Here is a 19385-nt window from a genome sequence, read left to right as displayed (position 1 = left end):
TAGGTAGTGGATGATACATAAAAGTGTAGCGTTGGGATGGGGTGTAGCTTTGGGTGTCCCGTCAAAGGTCATCACTGGGTCCGTAATGTGACCGCGTGTCCCTCCGTTGGCGCCGTGAATATTGCACGGGCGGGTTGGTGAGATGGAGCACGCCACTCATCCACTTAGGGCGGGAATGGACTAGATTTGTTTAGGTTGAATTTTACTTAGGTTCATGGGAGGCGTATTAAGTGTCCTTTGAAAAAAAACAAGACCCTGTAACGTCGTGCCCTTATAAAATGTGAGAAATGTGTGTGTGTGTGTGTGTGTGTGTGTGTGTGTGTGTGTGTGTGTGTGTGTGTGTGTGTGTGTGTGTGTGTGTGTGTGTGTGTGTGTGTATCAGCATGGTCAGGTCACGTGCTGGACTCCCGATCGCTAGCCAGTACCCTCCCTGAATAAGTTTGGAGCTCGTCACAGATCTTGGGTACGGCTGAAACCTCGCATCACACCTCACTAAACCCTCGACTCTCCTTGCGTTTGCCGTGTTAGGATGAGGATGGAAACAATGTGACAATAGATCTCTTTTCCACTTTTTTGTGCAAAACTATAACACAATCATGTATCATAAATACAATAAATTGTTAGAGGTCATAAGATCTCCCAATTAGCAAACAATAACAACAAATACAACAACAACGACAACAATAACAAGATCCATGCACTGAAAACCCTTGATAAGTAGAAAACGTAATATCAGAGACAAGAAAAATTAAGAAAAAATATATATAAAGTTACCTGAATGTCTTCTTCGAAAACTTTACAATGGCATTACGCTCATGCATAATTACCTCAAAACAGCCCCCGCTCCTTTCTCTCTCTCTCTCTCTCTCTCTCTCTTCCACTCCTTCCCTATCTTCCCCATCTCCTCCAATTCCCTCTTTCGTCTTATCGTGCCCCATTCTCCCTTTTTCTTTGCCTTCTACTTTCATTTTCCACTCCTGTCCTTCCCCCTCTTTCTCCCCTCTCGTAGCCCCGTCCCTTGATTAGATTCCTACTAAACCGCCACAGCATTTGACAGGAGGGGTCCGAGGTTGTTGATTATTTCACGCTCGGAGCCTGAACCTCCTGGTCACTCGCTGGCTTGATATCTACTCTCTATTGTCCTGAGGAAAGGCAGAGCAAAGACTGAATTATCCATAGGACAAGCTACTCCCATCAGTCAGGGTGAAGATGATCGTGTGTGTGTGAGTGTTCGTGAGTGACATTGAGTGTAGTGTCACGTATAAGCTACGATAAACAAGTAATAGGACATACAGTTATATAAGGAAGACATGTACAGACGGACGGACGGGTTGGCAGGGTAAGGTAGTGACAGACTGACACGTTTAAATACTGGATAGGACAAGGGACTCAGAATGCAGCAGACTGGGGAATACGAGAAACAAATAGGAAACAATTTTATAAAGAAGACGAAGATATGTACAGACGGACGGACTGGTTGACAGGTACGTGAATATAACAGAACCAAGACGTCGTTCATGCGATATGTAGCTCGTCCTCCTCGGGTGCGTTGCGGGACTCCTATCGCTGCAGCTAACTCGTGGTGTCTTGAGGGATCTGCTGGGCTTGGTGGGAAGCATTCTGCGTCTCCCTCGCGTTCTCTAGCACCTGAAATGAAACGATGGGTGTCACACAGGCTCGGTACTGCATGCGCCAGAGAAATTATTCGCTTCCTCTTTTTATTATATTTTTTTTTCATTCGAGCTGCCTCTGTTCCTATATAAAAGAAAGTTGCGCTTCTTTGCCGTGTCAGAGTATGTCATTCTGCTGGGTTAAAGTCAGTCCTGTGTGATGGACAAGGAAAGGTTTCAACGATACGCAAATGTGAAAAAGAGAGTTCCCCTTCTTCGTAGAGTAAAAAAAATAAAATAAAGTAAAGTAAAAGTGAAGCAATAAATCCACCTTGCCGCTTCGGAAAGTAAAGAAAAAATAAGTGTAAAAAGGAAAAGAAAAGTAGTGTAAAGTAAAATAGAGCAAAGAAAAAATAAAGAATAGTAAAGTAAAAATAGAGAAGGCAACCTTCCTTACCTGCTTCGGAATACTGTTGGTGTCGGGCGGGAGGGGGGCGGGGAAGGGGTCGTGGTGCGCAATACCGTAAGGCCTCAGGTGGTAGAGCAGGTACTCGAGGGTGTACATCTTGGTCACGTCGACGTAGTGGAAGGTGACGGCCGTGTCGGAGCAACACTCGAGGCCCTGGCAGGAAAGATAAATGAGAGACGGGTCAGCGGGGAGGTCACAGAGCCATAGAATAGGAGAGTATGGCCAGGTTCATTACAGGGGCGATGCTCTTTTTTATAGTAAAGGAAGCAGCTCAAGGGTAAAAGAATAATGGAGAGAGAGAGAGAGAAAAAAAAAGCCCTCTAATAACTGCCCCTGTGAAAAGAGAACGGAGGTGAGGTCATAGAGCCATAGAAAAGGAGAGTATGGCCAGGTTCATTACAGGCGCGATGCTCTTTTTTATAGTAAAGGAAGCAGCTCAAGGGTAAAAGAATAATGGAGAGAGAGAGAAAAAAAAAGGCCCTCTAATAACTGCCCCTGTGAAAAGAGAACGGAGGTGAGGTCATAGAGCCATAGAAAAGGAGAGTATGGCCAGGTTCATTACAGGCGCGATGCTCTTTTTTATAGTAAAGGAAGCTGGTCGGCCACCTCTTTGGATTCTTTTTAGGAGCAGCGAGTAGCGGGCCTTTTTTATTATTATTGTTTCCTTATTTTGTGCCCTTGAGTTGTCTCCTTTGTTGTAAAAAAAAAAAATAATAAATACAAAAACACGAGGCCTGTGATCTAGTTTGCCACCCTCTCCTCTCCTCCTCAAAGGGTCTGGTGGTGTTACAAGCGCCCGTCAGGAGGAAGATGAATGGAGGGCGAAGGGATTGTCTGACGCGGGCACGTTCTTGCTGAAGGCTAAGATGACTTGGGAATAATTAATGAGACGCCTTGATTGATTGACCGTTTCCTTACGTTGCTCCAAGAATCTTCCTGCATATCTTTTCTCTATTTTTCTTTTCTTTATTTCTGGTCCTTTTTTATCTATTCCTTCATTCCGTTCATTTTCTTATTCATTCCTTCATTTCGTGTCTTATATTTAATTCCTTTCTTCATTCTGTGCCTTTTCTTATTCCTTTATTCCGTGCTTTTGTGAATTAATATCCTGTAGACTGTAGAATATTATGAGTTATGATCTATCTTAATTAAGCTGATTTTCTTTGCCGTTTCGATCTTTCAAGACTCTTTAATGTATTAGTTTTCTACGTTCGAACCCTTTTTAAAGAGTTCGTGCAAATACAATTGTAATTATTCAAGACAAAGTATTTATAGCCTTATCATGAATACAGTAAAAACGTGAAACGCTCAAATATAATGAAGTCTCTGCACTGAAAAGGCGTATCTAAGGTCAGGCGGGACTGTAGAAAACAAGTATCTTAGCGTACACTATTATAAACCTAGGGATGCTTATATTAGAGGAACGGGCCTGGTTTGAGGGTTTGGGGAGGGCAGAACCGGATACCATAGTCAAACCATTTCAAATACTTCGTTTGGGCGTTCGATTCCGCGGGTCCTTTCCTCCCCTCTGCTCTGCCACACAATCTCGACATCTATTTCTCTCTCTCATAATGTTACCTATTTTTAACAGATGAGAGGATAGGTGCTAGGACTGTGGCAGAGCAGAGGGGAGGAAAGGACCCACGAAATCGAACACCAAAACGGACTATTTGAAATGGTTTGACTATGACTACTCACAGTGTCAGGCTTGTAGTACACGTAGTCGAGGTACCAGTCCGGGACGCCGCCCATGAGGTGTGTCCCAGGCGTGAAGGGGAAGAAGCGGCCGCGTCCCAGGCTGTCCCGTGTGTCCCCTGCCATCACGCCCACATTGTTCAGACACTTACCTGAGGGGGTGGAAGAAGGTGGAGGTGCAGGTTAGGTATGGTGGAGAGGAGGGGGAGGAGGAGGAAGAGGAGGTTTGGTGGGGTGAAGAAGAGGACGAAATGAAGAAAAGGGATGAGGATGGGAAGGAAGGGAATGGTGGGGTGGAAAGAGATGAAGGTGGGAATGAGAGCGATGGCGGAGGAAGACGAAGTAAAAAAAGAAAAGAGATGTAGATGGAAAGGAAACGGTGATTGAATTGGAAGACGAAGACGAGAAGGAAAGGGAAGAAGATGGGAAGAAAGGAAAGATGAACGAGGAATACGACTAGAAGGAAGGAAGAGGGAAGGGAAAAGGAAGGAAGTATTCGGAAGAGAGATGCTGGGAAAGGAGAGGAAAGGGGAAAGATTTGGACGAGGGCAAGAAGAGGAGGAGGAGACGAGGGAGAGAAAGAAGGAAAGGAAGGAAGGAAGAAAGAAAGATTTTAGGTGGAAGAAGTGTAAGACCTGAGCAGATTTGATAGAGGAAAGAAAATAACCTTTAAAACATTGAATCTGGTCGTAATGTTCATAGTAAGAATGATGATAATGATAAGGAGGAGGGGGAAAAAAAGGAAAAAAAAAAAAGGAGGAGGAGGAGCAGTAGGAAAAGGATGAATATAGTAAACAAGAAGATAGAAAAAGAAAAGCGGAGAAAACATATTGCGGATTTTGGTGAAAGAGGAAAAGAAGAAGCAACCCAAGAAAAAGACCAGATAAAGACAGGAAGAAGAAGAGGAGGAGGAGGAGGAAGAGGAAGAAAAGAAGCAGGAGGAGGAGGAGGTGTAGGAGGAGAAAGAGATCAGGTCACGAGGGCGGGGAGAAGAAAGTGAAAGGAGGAACGTTTCTCAAGGTCACGGGTCATTCCTCTCACTGGTTCAACCTTCTCTTTGTGACGTGAACGGATTTACCTGCCCGCCCGTTCCTCCTTCCTTCCTGGTGTGACGCAGAATAAGATTTTTGTGTCAGGTGCTTTTTGTTTCCCCAGAGCGCAGCGGAAACACTTTAGGACATTGTTAATCATACCTGATGTTACCTGTTCACTTACTCTAATTATTTAAGGTGTTAGAATCGATACTTCCGTTGTTACTACTACTACTACTACTACTACTACTACTACTACTACTACTACTACTACTACCACAGGCTATATGAGGTAACTAGGATTGGGATCAAGGTCAGGTGTGTGTTAGAATGTTTGAAATGTCAGTGGTGTTGTTTGACCCCAAAAAAGTGAGATTTCTTAAAATATTCTCCGAAGCAAAATATTAAAACTTGTGCACGTAATAGTAGTTAATTGTGATAGTTATTGTTATTATTATTATCATCATTATCATTATTATCATCATTATCACTGTCTTAACCTTACCCATCTCGGCGTCTTCGGCCCCAGTGTAATCTTGCTTGCACTTTCTAGGGTTCGGCAAGGCCTCCTCCACGAAGAGACGCAGCGCCTCTCGACTCAGGACGTAGCCGCCACCTGCAAGACAAGGTAAGAACCAGAGTGAGGAGGCGAAGGGGAGAACAGTATCCTGGAGAGCAGTAAGTTGGCGTGCAAAATGAAAAGACTAGTTCGGAAGTTGTATCTGCACGAGCGTTGACATAAATATAGTAAGATGAAGAAACAAAGGGGAGGACAGTATCTAGTATAAGTTAGTAAGCAAACAGAAAGAGAGAGTATTTAAACGGTGATAGTAGTTAAAATAGACACAGTAGGAGGAAAAGTGTGAAAGGAAAAACGGGATGCGAACATCTATCTAGGAAAAGCTGCAGAAGGAGGAAAACTTTGAATATACCTACGATTTTAAAAAGGAAAACTACATAACTCATCACACATTCAAGGAAAAAACAACACTAGCTAACCAGGACGCCAAGGGAAACAGGGTAACCCGACACACGAGCTCTCGACATCGCACGCTTCCCTTGGCCGAGGTTGAGGCGTGAAAGTAAGCATGTAATCCCCGTGGCGGAAACTCCATACGTTTTGCCCCGCTTCCACCTCTCCTTGGCGCCCTGGTTCGTGTTTCTGCTTGAGTCAGGAGGCGAGGAGGTGAAAGAGTGTGTGAGGGGGTGAGGAGGGAAGGGAGGGAAGTGACTGTGCGTGTGACTGTGATGGGGGAGGAGACTGTGTTTATGTGACTGTATGTGTGGTGAGAGAGAATGGGGAAGGAGGTGACTATGTGATTGTCTGTGTGTGGGAGGGCATGGGAGACTGTTTGTGTGACTGTAAATGTGTGTGTGTGTGTGAGTGGGGTATAGGTGTATATGCTAGTGGGTAGAGGTGAGTGGGTGTATGTGACTGTGTATGTGTGTGGGGAGTAGGTGAGACTGTATTTGGATGACTGTGTTTGTTACTGGATGTGCGAGTAGGAGGGGGAGTGATGTGTATGTGTATTTTATTTATTATTATTATTTTTTTTAGAACAAAGGAGACAGCTCAAGGGCACAAAAAAGGGAAACGATAATATAAAAAAGGATGAAGATACGTGTTTGCCTACGTGTGTTTGACTGTGTGGGTGGGTAGCCGTGTGTGTGTGTGTGTGTGTGTGTGTGTGTGTGGATTTGTGAGGGTGGAGAGAGATAACTGTGTACGTGTGTGGGTGGGTGAGCGAGTGTGTGGATTTGTGAAGGGGAGAGGGATAACTATGTACGTGTGTGGGTGGGTGAGTGAGTGTGGGCGTCTGACTACGTGTTTTTTTCTCAATTAGCTAACAGAAATCCCTCGCTGGGTATGAACGCCAATTAACTGGAGGGGTTTTTCCGAGGCACAGACCAAAGCAAAACTGTTTACCTCCGCGGATCCAGACTTGAAAACATTGGCTCCAGGCGTTTGGGGTCCACGCGAAGGAACGCCAAAACAACCAATTAGTAAGGAAATTAACATGTAACGTACCAATGGAGTGCGTTTGACTTCTTTTGGAGGACTTTAAGAACATCATGAAGGTGCGTATGGCCATGGCAGCTGACGGCGTGAAAAGGATAATCAGTTTTGCATGTTGCTTACGTTAGCGAGAAATAAAATAAAAAGTAGGAAGAAGAATATGAAGTGAAGGAGCCGAGGAAAGTCATTTGATTCTGAAGACTTGTTGTCATATGAACTTGTTTTTTTTTTTTTTTTTTTTTTTTTGTGTGTGTGTGTGTGTGTGTGTGTGTGTGTGTGTCTGAATCCCAACATTGGACATGACTTCAACATAAACAGTCACCGTTGGATAAATCCTTACGACATCGGAGCAGAGATTGATAGACAGAAACAGGTAGATAGATAGACAATAGATAGATAGATCGACAGAAAGACAGAGGAAAAGATAGAGAGATAGAGAGTAAGTAAGATACATTCCCTGCTCCCTTGACATTGCCACACCGGATATGGCATAACATAACCTCATTCCCGCCGTTAAGCAGGAAAAGATTACAGTTATCCCCGTAAAGCCCTTGATGCCCTTAACACTGCCATGCTCCACTTACCTCCACTCATATAGCCTTGCTTGGAGAACTTCTTAAAGCGTGACCCGAAGTAGATAGGGAAGCTTGGGTCGTAACTACTCAGCATATACCGCATATTCTCCATCACCGTGTACCTGCAAGAGAATAGATTAGTTACCCTTGACTGGTGAGTAGCGTTACCAAGTTATCGTACTCAGCCACGCAGCACATTGTATTATCCGGTTTCTGACTCACAGCTATCGCAAACAAACACCAGTAAGTAACGCCTTTAACGATAACTTTAACTGGAATCTCGTTTTCTTTGTGGGTAGGAGAGTTTTGAGCCCTGGAACTGATGAATGCGATGTGTTGAGTACGATAATTTGGTAACGCTGCTGGTGAGGTTGTACTGGCCTGAGAATGATGTAGGCGTATGTTCGTGTGTTAGGGTTTTGTGGTCTTAGGAGTCACGGGAATGTCATGTTGTCTTTAAATTTCACCTTCTCGGCTTTATCTTTGTTGTCTGAGGTTGTGTGTCTATGTTGTCATTGATTGTGGCTTAGTTGAAGAGGTGAAAGTCCCGTGAGAATGATGAATGAATACATGTGTCTGGATGTGATTAAGTTTAAGAGGTCAAAGGTCATGATTGTTAGCCAGCGTTAAACTCCACCGTCTCCTATTTCACTTTATCTCTCATTTCCCTGTCTAAAGTTAGTTAAAATAAGGTCAGTCCCGTGAGAATGATGGATGAATGCCTGTGTTTGGATTTGATTAAGTTTAAGAAGTCAAAGGTCATGATTGTTAGCCAGCGTTAAACTCCAGCTTCCCCGATATCACTTTATATCTCTTTTTCCTGTCTATATCCATTTTCCTTCCTTCCCGAGTCTTCCCTATCATCAGTGACAGCCAACAAACGCTACCATCAACTGCTTCTACTCAAGTCAAACGGGCCAGGAACACATAACTCCTTAATCATCTCTAATTGTTCAAGTACTAAGCAATCTGTACGTCATCACTAACTAACAAACGACAAGTATTTCTCATCTATTCAAAAGCTCATAAAACCTTGCAACTTAAGTCACTATAGGCGTGCGAGAGGATGCACCTACGTCATATTCATTATTTATCTTCTATGCTAACGATCCTGCGTACTAAGGAGTCTGTTTAGCATCTCATTAACTAACAAACGACGGGTATTCTTCATCTACTTAAAACCTTATAAGACCTTGCATCTTACGTCACTATAGGCGTGCGACAGGACTCACCCACGTCATATCTATTATTTATCTTCTTCGCTAATGACCCTGCGTACTCAACAATCTATCTATCTATCCTAAAGGGGTATTCTTCATCTACTTAATAGCCGTCGTCAGTCTTAGAGCCGCTGATGCTGAGTGGCGGCTCGGAAAACCTTTAATCTTACGTGTCGTCGTCGGCCTTAAAGAACCAGTCGTAGTCGCTGAGGTGGTGGTCGTAGAGGTACTTAAAGGCGGCCTTGGTCTTCCCCCACAGATGGTCGCGCCCGTCGCCCACGCCCAGATCGATGGCGCCTAGGTTATCATCTGTAAGAGCGATGATGTTTGCACTAGGATAAACAGATAACCGCGACTCCAGTGGGTTTAGGTCATGACTTCACGTATTGGATTTGTATTGATCGGTTTTGGATATGTAACTCACCTGGATCTTAATTGTTTTCATTGTACTGTTAACGATAAAGTGTCCTATATCCCTTTGACATCACTGCTTGGCTCGTTCTCTAACTTAAAAACAGTGTGAAGTCATCTTGATCGTAAGTCTTTCGTTGTACTGTAAAAGGCAAACGATAAACTGCCTTCCTATCCCTTTGACATCACTTCTTGGTTATTTAAAACAGTGTGAAGTCATCTTGATCGAAACTTTCTCATTGTACTGTGAAATGGCAAGCGACTAAATGCCTCTATCCCTTTGAAATCACAGCTTGGTTCGCTCCCGTAATGAGACAGTGCGATCCAGAGACAAACATCAGTATACCTTCGTGTTTTGCTGTGCCATGAAAAACAAGACACAACAATCCTTTTATCAACTCAGTGTCATCTATCAACTTTACCACTCTGTCATGAACCAAATGGCGTCATAAGAGTTAATCCATCACAATATATAATGCCGTGGATGGTGTTCGGAGGCTCTGAAGGTCGGGAGAGGGAGAGAGAAGAAAAGTTATCCCTTCCTCCCTCCGTACGCGTCCTTACATGAGGGAAGACTGTTGACACGCGGCGAGCTTTGTTGTTTGAGCCACGCAGCTGCACCTCCAAGGCCTCCTGTGTTTAGGTTCCCAGGTAGACAAACGCTAAAAATACTGCTGAATGCGCCTGCACTATCAGGGGTGAACACTTGTGGGAACAGTTGGGAAAAATGGAAATACGTCTACACCCCCCTCCTTCCCTCCCTTTTGCCCTCTTCACCTTCCCCTCCCTCGTCCCTCCTCACCTTCCCTCTCTCTCCCCACTTTCTTACTCAGCTTCCCCCTCCCCACTTTCCTTTGCAACTTCCACCTCCCCACTTTCCTATTCAGCTTCCCCCTCCCCACTTTCCTTTTCAACTTCCCTCTTCCCACTTTCCTTTTCAGCTTCTTTCCTTGTTCGTAGCATATTATGTGAGGTTCCTTTGCCGACTGCCTGAGGTTCTATATTCAAAGACGTCAGATTAGCTTTGTCTTTCAACACTTCACTTTTATCTTTCTACACTTCCACACTAAACCTATTCCTAAATCTATACTATACCTCGCCTTCTATAACTCTTCACTAATAATAATCTTCTCCCATTTTACACATATACGCTTTTACATTTTGCCTTCCTATGCTTTCTACACCATCTACACTAGATTAGCTTTATCTTTCAACCCTCCTAAGACTCTCCCACTTCCCTCTCCCACTTCTCTCTTCCCTTTCCCTCCCAGCTCGAGGAATATCACATAATCATTCTTTGTCGACTGCCTCAAGGTCTCTGTTCAAAAGCACCAGACGTCTTTATACACGCCTAAGACTCTCGCACCTCAGCTTCATCCTCGTCGTGGATTCCAAATGCATCACCCTAATTCTACATCACTCGTGCATCTCGGATATGTTATATACGTGGAATTGACCCGAGACGAGGCAATAAAGGCGACGTGACTACAAGGAGAAGTGCAGCACCGAGCGTTCGTTGTCTAAGAGCTCTGAAGACGTTGCGTTAATTAAGAGGATGGCTGTGCGGCGTGTCGAGGTGGTGAGACTTAGCACTGCTCTCCGAATTAACTTGGATGCTTGCTGTAACGAAAGGCAAGACTTAAGCCCGTATTTATAAGGGTCTCAGTTTGCCTGTTTGAAAAGCCTGTTGCTGAGATTTTCATGGCCTGTTTTGTGATCCCTAGAGGCAGGTGTATGCGACTTCTGCGTCTTGAACGGGGAAAACATACATGGAAACCCAGTTGATCTTCTCTGTAGCTTTGGGAAATGGTCGTAGTGGGAGTTTCATGCGACTTCTGCATCTTGAACGCGAAAAAGGAGGAAGACCCAAGACAAGATGAAAACCTGGTTAATAGCGAAGAAGATGGCAGAAAAAAGGATGCATAAGAAGAAGAAAGCCGTAGAAGAAGAAGAAGAAGAAGGCAAAAAAGAAGAAGGATGCAGACGAAGAAGAAAGCATTAGGAGAAAAAGAAGGATGCAGACAAGAAGAAAGCAGTAGGAGAAGAAGAAGGCAAAAAGAAGAAGGATGCAGACGAAGAAGAAAGGATTAGGAGAAGAAGAAAGATGCAGACAAGAAGAAAGCAGTAGGAGAAGAAGGCAAAAGAAGAAGGATACAGACGAAGAAGAAAGCATTAGGAGAAGAAGAAGGATGCAGACGAAGAAGAAAGCATTAGAAGAAGAAGAAGGCAGAAGAAGAAGGCTTCTCTGTAGCCTTGGGAAATAGTCGAGAGCCACGGATTTCAACACATTTCTAAGAGCTTATATGGGTCTTAGATTTTACTGGCACAGCCTGTAACCATAAATGAAAGAAGATTGACAGTTCAAGTTTGATGGTAAGGATTAGATTAGTGATGAAAGTAGTAATAGTATCAGTCACTCACCCTCTCACTTACCAACCCCCCCCCACCCACACACACACACACACACAGACACACTCCCTCCTCCCCACACACACATTCACTCACTCAGCACCCTCCCGACCTCCCCTCCCTCCTCCTCCCCTCCCCTTACCCACCATTCTGCGAGCTCATGAAGATCAACTTGTTGCACCTCTTGCCCCACGTCGCCTTCACATGCACGGCCTTCTTTTCGTGTGTCTCAGGGCGCGTCATCACCCAACACACGACACGCACCGTCTGCATCAGCCGCTCAGCCTCCACGCCCTCGCCTACACGTCCCCACACGCCACATTGAGAGAGGTTAACGGGAGGTAGGAAAAGGGGTTAGATTAGGTATATAGTGTTCGCCTTTGGTAGTCATTATTGGTTACGTGAGGAATAGATGTGAATGGAGAGGGATTAAAAGGGAGGTAGAAGGATGTTAGATAGTTAGTACTGCTCGTCTTTTTATCTCAAGGAAATGTGAGAAGTATTGGTGATTTCTTTTTTTGGAAGAGATATCAACGTGTTCTCTCACTTTGTTTTGGTATGATGTGTTTTCTTTTGAGTTTTGGATAATTCTTTCGTCTTTTTATCTCAAGGAAATGTGAGAAGTATTGGTGATTTCTTTTTTGGTAGAGATATCAACTTGTTCTCTCATTTTGTTTTGGCATGATGTGTTTTCTTTTGAGTTTTGGATAATTATCTCGTCTTTTTATCTATATATCTATCTTTATCTATCTATCTATCTATCTATCTATCTATCTATCTATCTATCTAACACACGTACCGAGGTGGTGAAGCTCGTGGGGGTCGTGGCCAGACAGAGGCGAGTCGGGTATGTTTCTCTCCTCCATCTCGGCGTGGTTCATGGGCTCCCTGTGTGTGTGTGTGTGTGTGTGTGTGTGTGTGTGTGTGTGTGTGTGTGTGTGTGTGTGTGTGTTGATAAGAGAGAATACAGTTATGATAAGATTATAACAATACCACAATGCGCACAAGTTTGAATCATTCCACTTTCCCTCGCCCTCCTCGTCCTCCTCCTCCTCTTCCTCATCATCATCATCATCATCCTATTGCAGTCACTAATTTGCTCGGCTGAATTGCTGTGGCTTAATGACTTGTTGATAATAAAGTACATTTTTAAGGACGTGAATGTCTAATGAGGCAATTCAACAGAGCAGCACCGATAAATTTCAAGCTTTCCAAATCTCAGCTTTTAAAAAGAAATAGAGACACGTTTATTGAGAGACAGACATAAAGCTACAAAGAGACAGAAAAGGAGAGAAGCAGAACCAAACAGTATCAAGCATCTCGTAAGCTAAAACTTCAAACACGTTTTCCAGAACATATGATCAAGAGGAAAAGAAAAACACACACGAAAAAAATCAGGGTCAAACTACCTTAATTTAAAAAATGGGAAGCACCTACTGAAATCTTTGGGGCTTACCTGAATGGCCTCTTGTATTGTGAGACTGAAGGGCTGTAGCTGAGGAAGGCGATGGATGCCCCGAGGACCATCGATGCAAAGAACATGAAGGCCGCGCGAAGGGCATTACCTAAAGGGGACGAGGAGACGTAGAGTGAGAACGAGAGGGAGAGAATGAGGCAGGGAGAGAGAGAGGGAGGGAACAAGACAGGGAGAGAGGGAAAGGATGTAAAAGAGAGGAAGGGAGAAAGAAAAACGAGGAGAGACGGAGAGTGAAAAAGGGAGAAAGGGAGAGAATGAGGCAGGGAGATAGGGAAAGAATGAAACAGAGCGAGGGACAGAAAAAAAAAGAAGACGGGGAGAAAGAAAAAGAAAAAGGAGAAAGATAGCGAATGAGACAGTGGGAGAAAAAGTGAAAGAATGAAGTAGAGAGCGCGGGGGAAAATGAGACGAGAAAAGGTGGGGAATGAGATGAGAAGAAAGAAAGAGAATGCGACAAGGAAGGGAAGAGGGGGAGAATGAAACAGGGAGAGAGGGAGAGAGAAAAAAAAGGACAGACAGAGTAGGAGAGAATGAGAAAAGAACGCCGAAAGGGAAGGAAAGGAGGAGGAGGAATACTGAGGGAGAGAATTATCATAAGGGACGGAAATGAAAAACAAGATTACGGAGAAGACAAGGTGAGATTTTAAGGACCTCAGACCGTGTTGCCCTTAGGATCGAAAGAAGGAAAGAAGGCAACGCATTCTTAAAAGACTCTGATCCCTCTTGTGGCATTGATCCGCTGTTTTGTGTTCCTGTAGTTTTCAAAGACGATTCCGGTAAACACACACACACACACACACACAAAAAAAAAAAAAAAACGAAATAACTAAACCTTGACGAAATGACATGTATTTGTATACGCACAGGTGTTGAGCTGAATTCAACTTTTTCCTTTTCCGATATACCTGCCATCAAATATTCATCAATGTGGGGTTTTTTCTGTGTGTATATGTATCGCGTTTGGGAGTGTAAGTGTGTTTTTTGGCGTGTGTCTTGTGTGTCCCAAGTGTTAGTATGTGTCTTTTCGGGGCCTGTATCCATATAGCGCAAATGTGGGAAGATAAGCGTGATTTATGTGTCTTTGTAGCTCAAGTTTGTGAGTGTGTGTGTGTGTGTGTGTGTGTGTGTGTGTGTGTGTGTGTGTGTGTGTGTGTGTGTGTGTTCTGGTGTATCTGTGCAACTAAGAGTGTGTTCCATGTGTGTGTGTGTGTGTGTGTGTGTGTGTGTGTGTGTGTGTGTGTGTGTGTGTGTGTGTGTGTGTGTGCGCTGACTGTTTTCGATCGTATATGTACATAGCAGCTTCTATAGCGTGTTTCTTTGTATCGTATTTGTTGGAATGCTCAGTACCTTCTGGTGTGTTTCTGTGTATTGCAAGTGTTGGCAAGGCAGCGTGGGTAGCCTGTGCCTCAGAACAATGTAACGTCCGGTGAGCTGCGTCCTTATCAGCGTGACTCTGTGTGTGAGTGTGAGTGTGTGTGTGTGTGTGTGTGTGTGTGTGTGTGTGTGTGTGTGTGTGGTGTGGCGTGGCGTGGCGTGGCAAGAGATACCCTTACACAGCGATAGGGGAGGAGGCTGGGGTAGGATGTTGTGGCGGGACGCTAAGTTATATGTCAGCGCCGTGAGTTGAAAACAGTTTAGTTGTAATCGATCCGTGTTCATGATGTTCCTGTTTAGTTATGGAAATGAATCTACTCCACGTTAATTTATGGGAGGAGGCAGGTGCGGGATGTTGTGGCGGGTAGGTTATATGTCAGCGCCGTGGATTGAAAACAGTTTAATTGTAGTCAATCCGTGTTCATGATGTTCCTGTTTAGTTATGGAAATGAATCTACTCCACGTTAATTTATGGTAGGAGGGCAAGGAGCTGTGTTGGTAAAATAGACATTGGTCATTTGGTGGGCTATGGTTTGTGTTTCTTCATTGATTTGCTTTGTAACTTAAAACCGCGATTCTGGCATACCTTTGTTCATTTGTTAAGGTTTTAAATAGTGATGTCAAGTTTCGTTCATTTGTTTATCTATAGTGACCTTGAGTGAAGCATTTATCTCCAGTGGTTTAGAAACTAATCAGTCCCAATGCAATGCCTCACAGTACTTTTACATGCGGCAGCCTCTTGAAACTAGACCCTGATGAAAAAGTATAACAAACAAATGATAAACACCTCCTTGTTTCTAAACTAGTGTGTAGCAGCAGTACTTACGTGAGATTCTGGAACCCGAGTTACTGATCATGTTGGCGAAGTGTCGGGTGCAAGGCTGTACGAAGACGCGCTGAGCCTCTTACTGGTCTGCACTTTTGGAACCCAGAGACCTTTCTTCTCTGGGAATATCAGTGACCTGCGTGGGACAAAATTCATCGGCTGCAGAAACTAGGGCAACGCTGCTACAAATAACGTGTTTTACTGGAGCTGCCTCCCATGGATCTCCGTGATAATGTAGGAGCGAAACGTATGAAAGGTGATCGACACACTGAGCCTCGAGCCGCACCTCGCCTTGCTCGCCTTGCCACACCAGTGCCAGCACGGACTGACTACCTGGCGGGTGCGTGAGGGGGAGATAGAGCCGTGGGGCCTTATCAGCACATCTGGCACTTTTCACCCAAGCTATGGCGGGCTAGAAGCTGCTCGCTGATAGGAAAGGCTAACTTACCTGGTTAGTTATCCATGTTGATACGCCTTGGGGAGAACCGGAGGAAAAAGATAGACAAGATTTGAGACATTTAGACTATCGAATAATGAGACAACAGACATACATCGTGACAAAGCTTAGTAGCGACGTTAGTAACCTTATGTGTACAGGTGGACTCCAAGGCACTCCGGTCGGCCGAGGGAGGTTAATTTTTAATAAAGGTTAACTATATTGATTTTGGTAGCAGGTGTTGGCCATACCGAGGGGCTGAGTAAAGGCAGACACGTGACCGTAGGGAGTGACGAGCGCCACAGGTGTCCCGCGCCCGTTGAAAAAGGTGTAATTAAAAAGATATATATAGATGGTCAATATCCTCGGTGTGCCTGAAAAGGACAGTAACTAGCACGACCTCATGACGTGTGTGTGTGTGTGTGTGTGTGTGTGTGTGTGTGTGTGTGTGAGTGTGAGTGTGCGTGGATGTGTTTTAAACGGATTTTCGGAGTGGGTTCTCAATCAGGAAGCACATGCAAACAGTAGACTAAATCAGGTAATAGGGAGAGTAAACAAGTACAATAATACCTTTGTTTGCCATTCATTAACTACAAACTAAACACACTGGACACTGTATCGACATTTAATGCAATTCGATAACGAGGTGGATGGGATACCTTTATAAACTTACTGAAGACGGGTACGAGCATGCAACAGCGACTCTTGAACATTAAAACACATACCGGATGATTTCTGATAAAGAGACAGACAGGGCGATACCGTATCAAACTGTTTCCGGCGGTCTCACGGGAAGCACCAAGAAAGGTTATCAAGAAAAAAAAAATATGGGAAGAAAAAATGAAGGTAGATTTATAAGTTATCTTCGCTTTGGATACAGTATTTTTTCTGAGCAAGTAATACGGTTTTATATTAATTTTTTGATACAATGCGGGCTTGCGTCATCTGAAACACACACACACACACACACACACACACACACACACACACACACACACACATGTACATACACACCTGTGGAGCACATCTCCTCAACTGGTGATTGGCAATCCGTCGCTCCGTGATTTCCGCACCTTCAGAACACACGCATAGGAGGGAACATAACAGGAAATGTAAAGAAAGCACCAAAAATAATATTGATAAAGAAAACGGGAATAATAATGATAAAGAAAACTCCAATAATGAAAATGTTCCTTCACTTGCAGATTTGTGATCAGTCGGTTGGGAAGGAAATAAATAATCCCATCGCTTACTGCTGAAACCTCCTCCTGCTGCTGCTGCTGCTGCGTCTCCTGCTCCTGGTGGTCTCGATCTATGAGAAAGTGAGGGCGAGAAAGAAAATGTGTGTGTGTGTGTGTGTGTGTGTGTGTGTGTGTGTGTGTGTGTGTGTGTGTGTGTGTGTGTGTGTGTGTCTCTCTCTCTCTCTCTCTCTCTCTCTCTCTCTCTCTCTCTCTCTCTCTCTCTCTCTCTCTCTCATATACACACACACCTGATGCAATATGAACTTCACACACGCACACTTGAGGCCTTCGAACTATTCCACGTGGCCCCAGCGGTGATCTATGAAGGGAGGTCAATTATGAGAGAGCGAGTCACAAGCAAAGTCAGGTGTTCACATTGTTATGCTGCTGATTCAATAAACACGTTCTTTCTCCTCCTCCTCCTCCTCCTCCTTCTCCATCTTCCTTTCCTTTTCTTTCCTCCTCCTCCTCCTCCTCCTTTTCATGTTTTTCCTATCCTGCAGTTTTTTCATCTATCATTCTCGCATTAATTATCTACCTTTCTCACCTGTCTTCTTTCCATTGCCTTATCAGTACCTTTCCTTCCTGTTATTATTTTCTTTCTTGCTCGTTTTTTTGTTTTTTTTTACTTATTTCTACCCTCTCTTTTCCAAGGCTTTCTTTCGCCCCAAGTTTATCAATCCAAATCCCATCCTCTTTTTTATCTATTTTAAACCTCTTTGTTGACTGTTTTTCTCTCTACTTTTTCTATCGTCAACTCTAGTCCTTCTCCTTCCCCTCACCCAATATATATTTCCTCTTTCTCTTGGTCCAGTATTATTCGTTTTAAATGTCTTCCCTTACACTCTTCTCCTTCTTCTACCTCTTTCCCTTCCGAACTCCCATGGCATATGACCACAGATGTTGCGCCGACTAAACGAAACTTTCCGAAAACAAAAAACTTTCCTAACTCCCATCCTCTTTTTCCTCCCCCTTTCCCTTCCACAAACTTATCTCTCTCCTCTCTAACTTCCCCCTCTCTCTCCCTTTCCCTTCCATACTCTTCACCTCCCATCCCTCCTCCTTCCCCTTTCACACTTCACCTCCCTCCTCATTCTATATCCCTTCCTACGCTTCCTCCTTTCCCCTTCTCTCCACTTTTCCATTCCACACACTTCACGTCCCTCCTTTCTCACTCTCCTCCTCCCTCCCCCCTTTCCCTTCCCCCCTTTCAGTCATTTTACCTTCCGGCTCCGTCCCCCTTCCATCCACAACACCTGGTGGACTGATCAACGTCATATGCATTGGTGACTCGTGTAGACAGGTGTGCGGACTGATTGCCTCTCCGCTTACCTGTCACACCCTTTCGTGTACTGAAGTAAATTATTTGAGTTATTTTAAAGGTGGGTTGTGTGATTATGTTTTCCGCGATGCAAAGGGAAGCGGGAAGAGTTGTTGATGTGATAGTTTAGACGGTGTAGTTGAAGGGGTGACTCGTGTCCATTGGTGTGATGGAAGGTTAGGTGAGGTTGGTAATGCTAAATGTTATAAGGTCGCTACTCCTAAACGCTTCAGCCCCTCACCTCGACTATTTCCAAAGCCCGAAAAGGAGAGCAGTCCGATTCAAATGACTGTTTTTTTTAGGTTCATGGTGCAGAAGAAGGGGCAAACTACCACCAGGGTCATAGAACTACCCAAGGAAATGACCAAAACCTCTTCGCCTCAACTATATCCAAAGGCCGAAAAGGAGATCTGTCGGATTCTAATGAGTGTTTTTTTAGGCTCATGGTACAGAAGAGTCACACTACCACCAGGGTCATAGAACTACCCAAGGATATAACCCAAACCTCTAATCCTCTCACCACAACTATTTCCAAAGGCCGAAAAGGAGATCTATCGGATTCTAATGAGTGTTTTTAGGCGCATGGTACAGAAGAAGTCACACTACCACCAGGGTCATAGAACTACCCAAGGATATAACCCAAACCTCTAATCCTCTCACCACAACTATTTCCAAAGGCCGAAAAGGAGATCTATCGGATTCTAATGAGTGTTTTTAGGCGCATGGTACAGAAGAAGAGTCACACTACCACTAGGGTCATCAAACTACCCGAGGAAATGACCCAAACTCCTCCTAAGAAAGCCTTGTGAAATGTGTGAGCTTGGACACCGAAATGTTTGAAAGTATGACTCTTATTGTTGATGGAAGGTATACGAGATAAGGATGCGTACAGCGAGAGTACACACTTTTATATAGAGTGATGCTAGCTTTTACTATCGATGGAAGTTGTGTCAGAGAAAGGTACAGCGTGAACACATTCTATTTGGCTTCGATCCTTTTTTTCTTTTCCTTCGCGTTCCGTATTGATAACTTGGGAGACGCGAGTAAGAAGTCTGAGCGTGTTTCGAATCTGCGTCAAGTTGAAATATATATTTCTTTTCCTATCGACGCAAAAAGCAGAAACCTTTGAGAGAGTTTTCAGGGCCGAGATTTATATTTATTATACCTCCTAAATCTCCTGAATATGCCGGAACTTTTCATTCATTTCTCGGTGTATCTTTCGACAGGTTTAATTTGCTGCATTCATCATGTCGAGTTGGTGAGTTGAAGCAGA

General features: G+C 44.2%; 1 protein-coding gene and 1 long non-coding RNA gene across 2 annotated transcripts in view; one reads left to right on the top strand and one right to left on the bottom strand.

Annotated features, from left to right (window-relative positions):
- The window catches only part of LOC126985747 (uncharacterized), a 37715-nt gene that overhangs the window by 11781 nt on the left and 6549 nt on the right, over positions 1–19385 (top strand). The window contains exons 2-3 of the long non-coding RNA XR_007739003.1: positions 5359–5433; positions 16756–16872. This is a non-coding gene — a long non-coding RNA (uncharacterized LOC126985747). The remainder of the gene's footprint in view (positions 1–5358; positions 5434–16755; positions 16873–19385) is intronic.
- On the bottom strand, positions 553–15457 carry LOC126985739 (glycoprotein-N-acetylgalactosamine 3-beta-galactosyltransferase 1-like). The gene is made up of 10 exons (XM_050840983.1): positions 15115–15457; positions 12894–13002; positions 12237–12325; positions 11584–11736; positions 8788–8926; positions 7407–7519; positions 5311–5421; positions 3778–3926; positions 2068–2232; positions 553–1647 (listed from the first exon to the last, which is right to left on the bottom strand). Exons 1-10 carry the CDS (start codon positions 15143–15145, stop codon positions 1573–1575), a joined length of 1134 nt encoding a protein of 377 aa, XP_050696940.1. The 5' UTR covers positions 15146–15457; the 3' UTR covers positions 553–1572.

The sequence above is a fragment of the Eriocheir sinensis genome, chromosome 5, assembly GCF_024679095.1.
Source record: "Eriocheir sinensis breed Jianghai 21 chromosome 5, ASM2467909v1, whole genome shotgun sequence".
Lineage (NCBI taxonomy): Eukaryota > Metazoa > Arthropoda > Malacostraca > Decapoda > Varunidae > Eriocheir > Eriocheir sinensis.
Note: the sequence above shows the minus strand (reverse complement) of the source record. Positions and strands in the feature narration are given on the sequence as shown.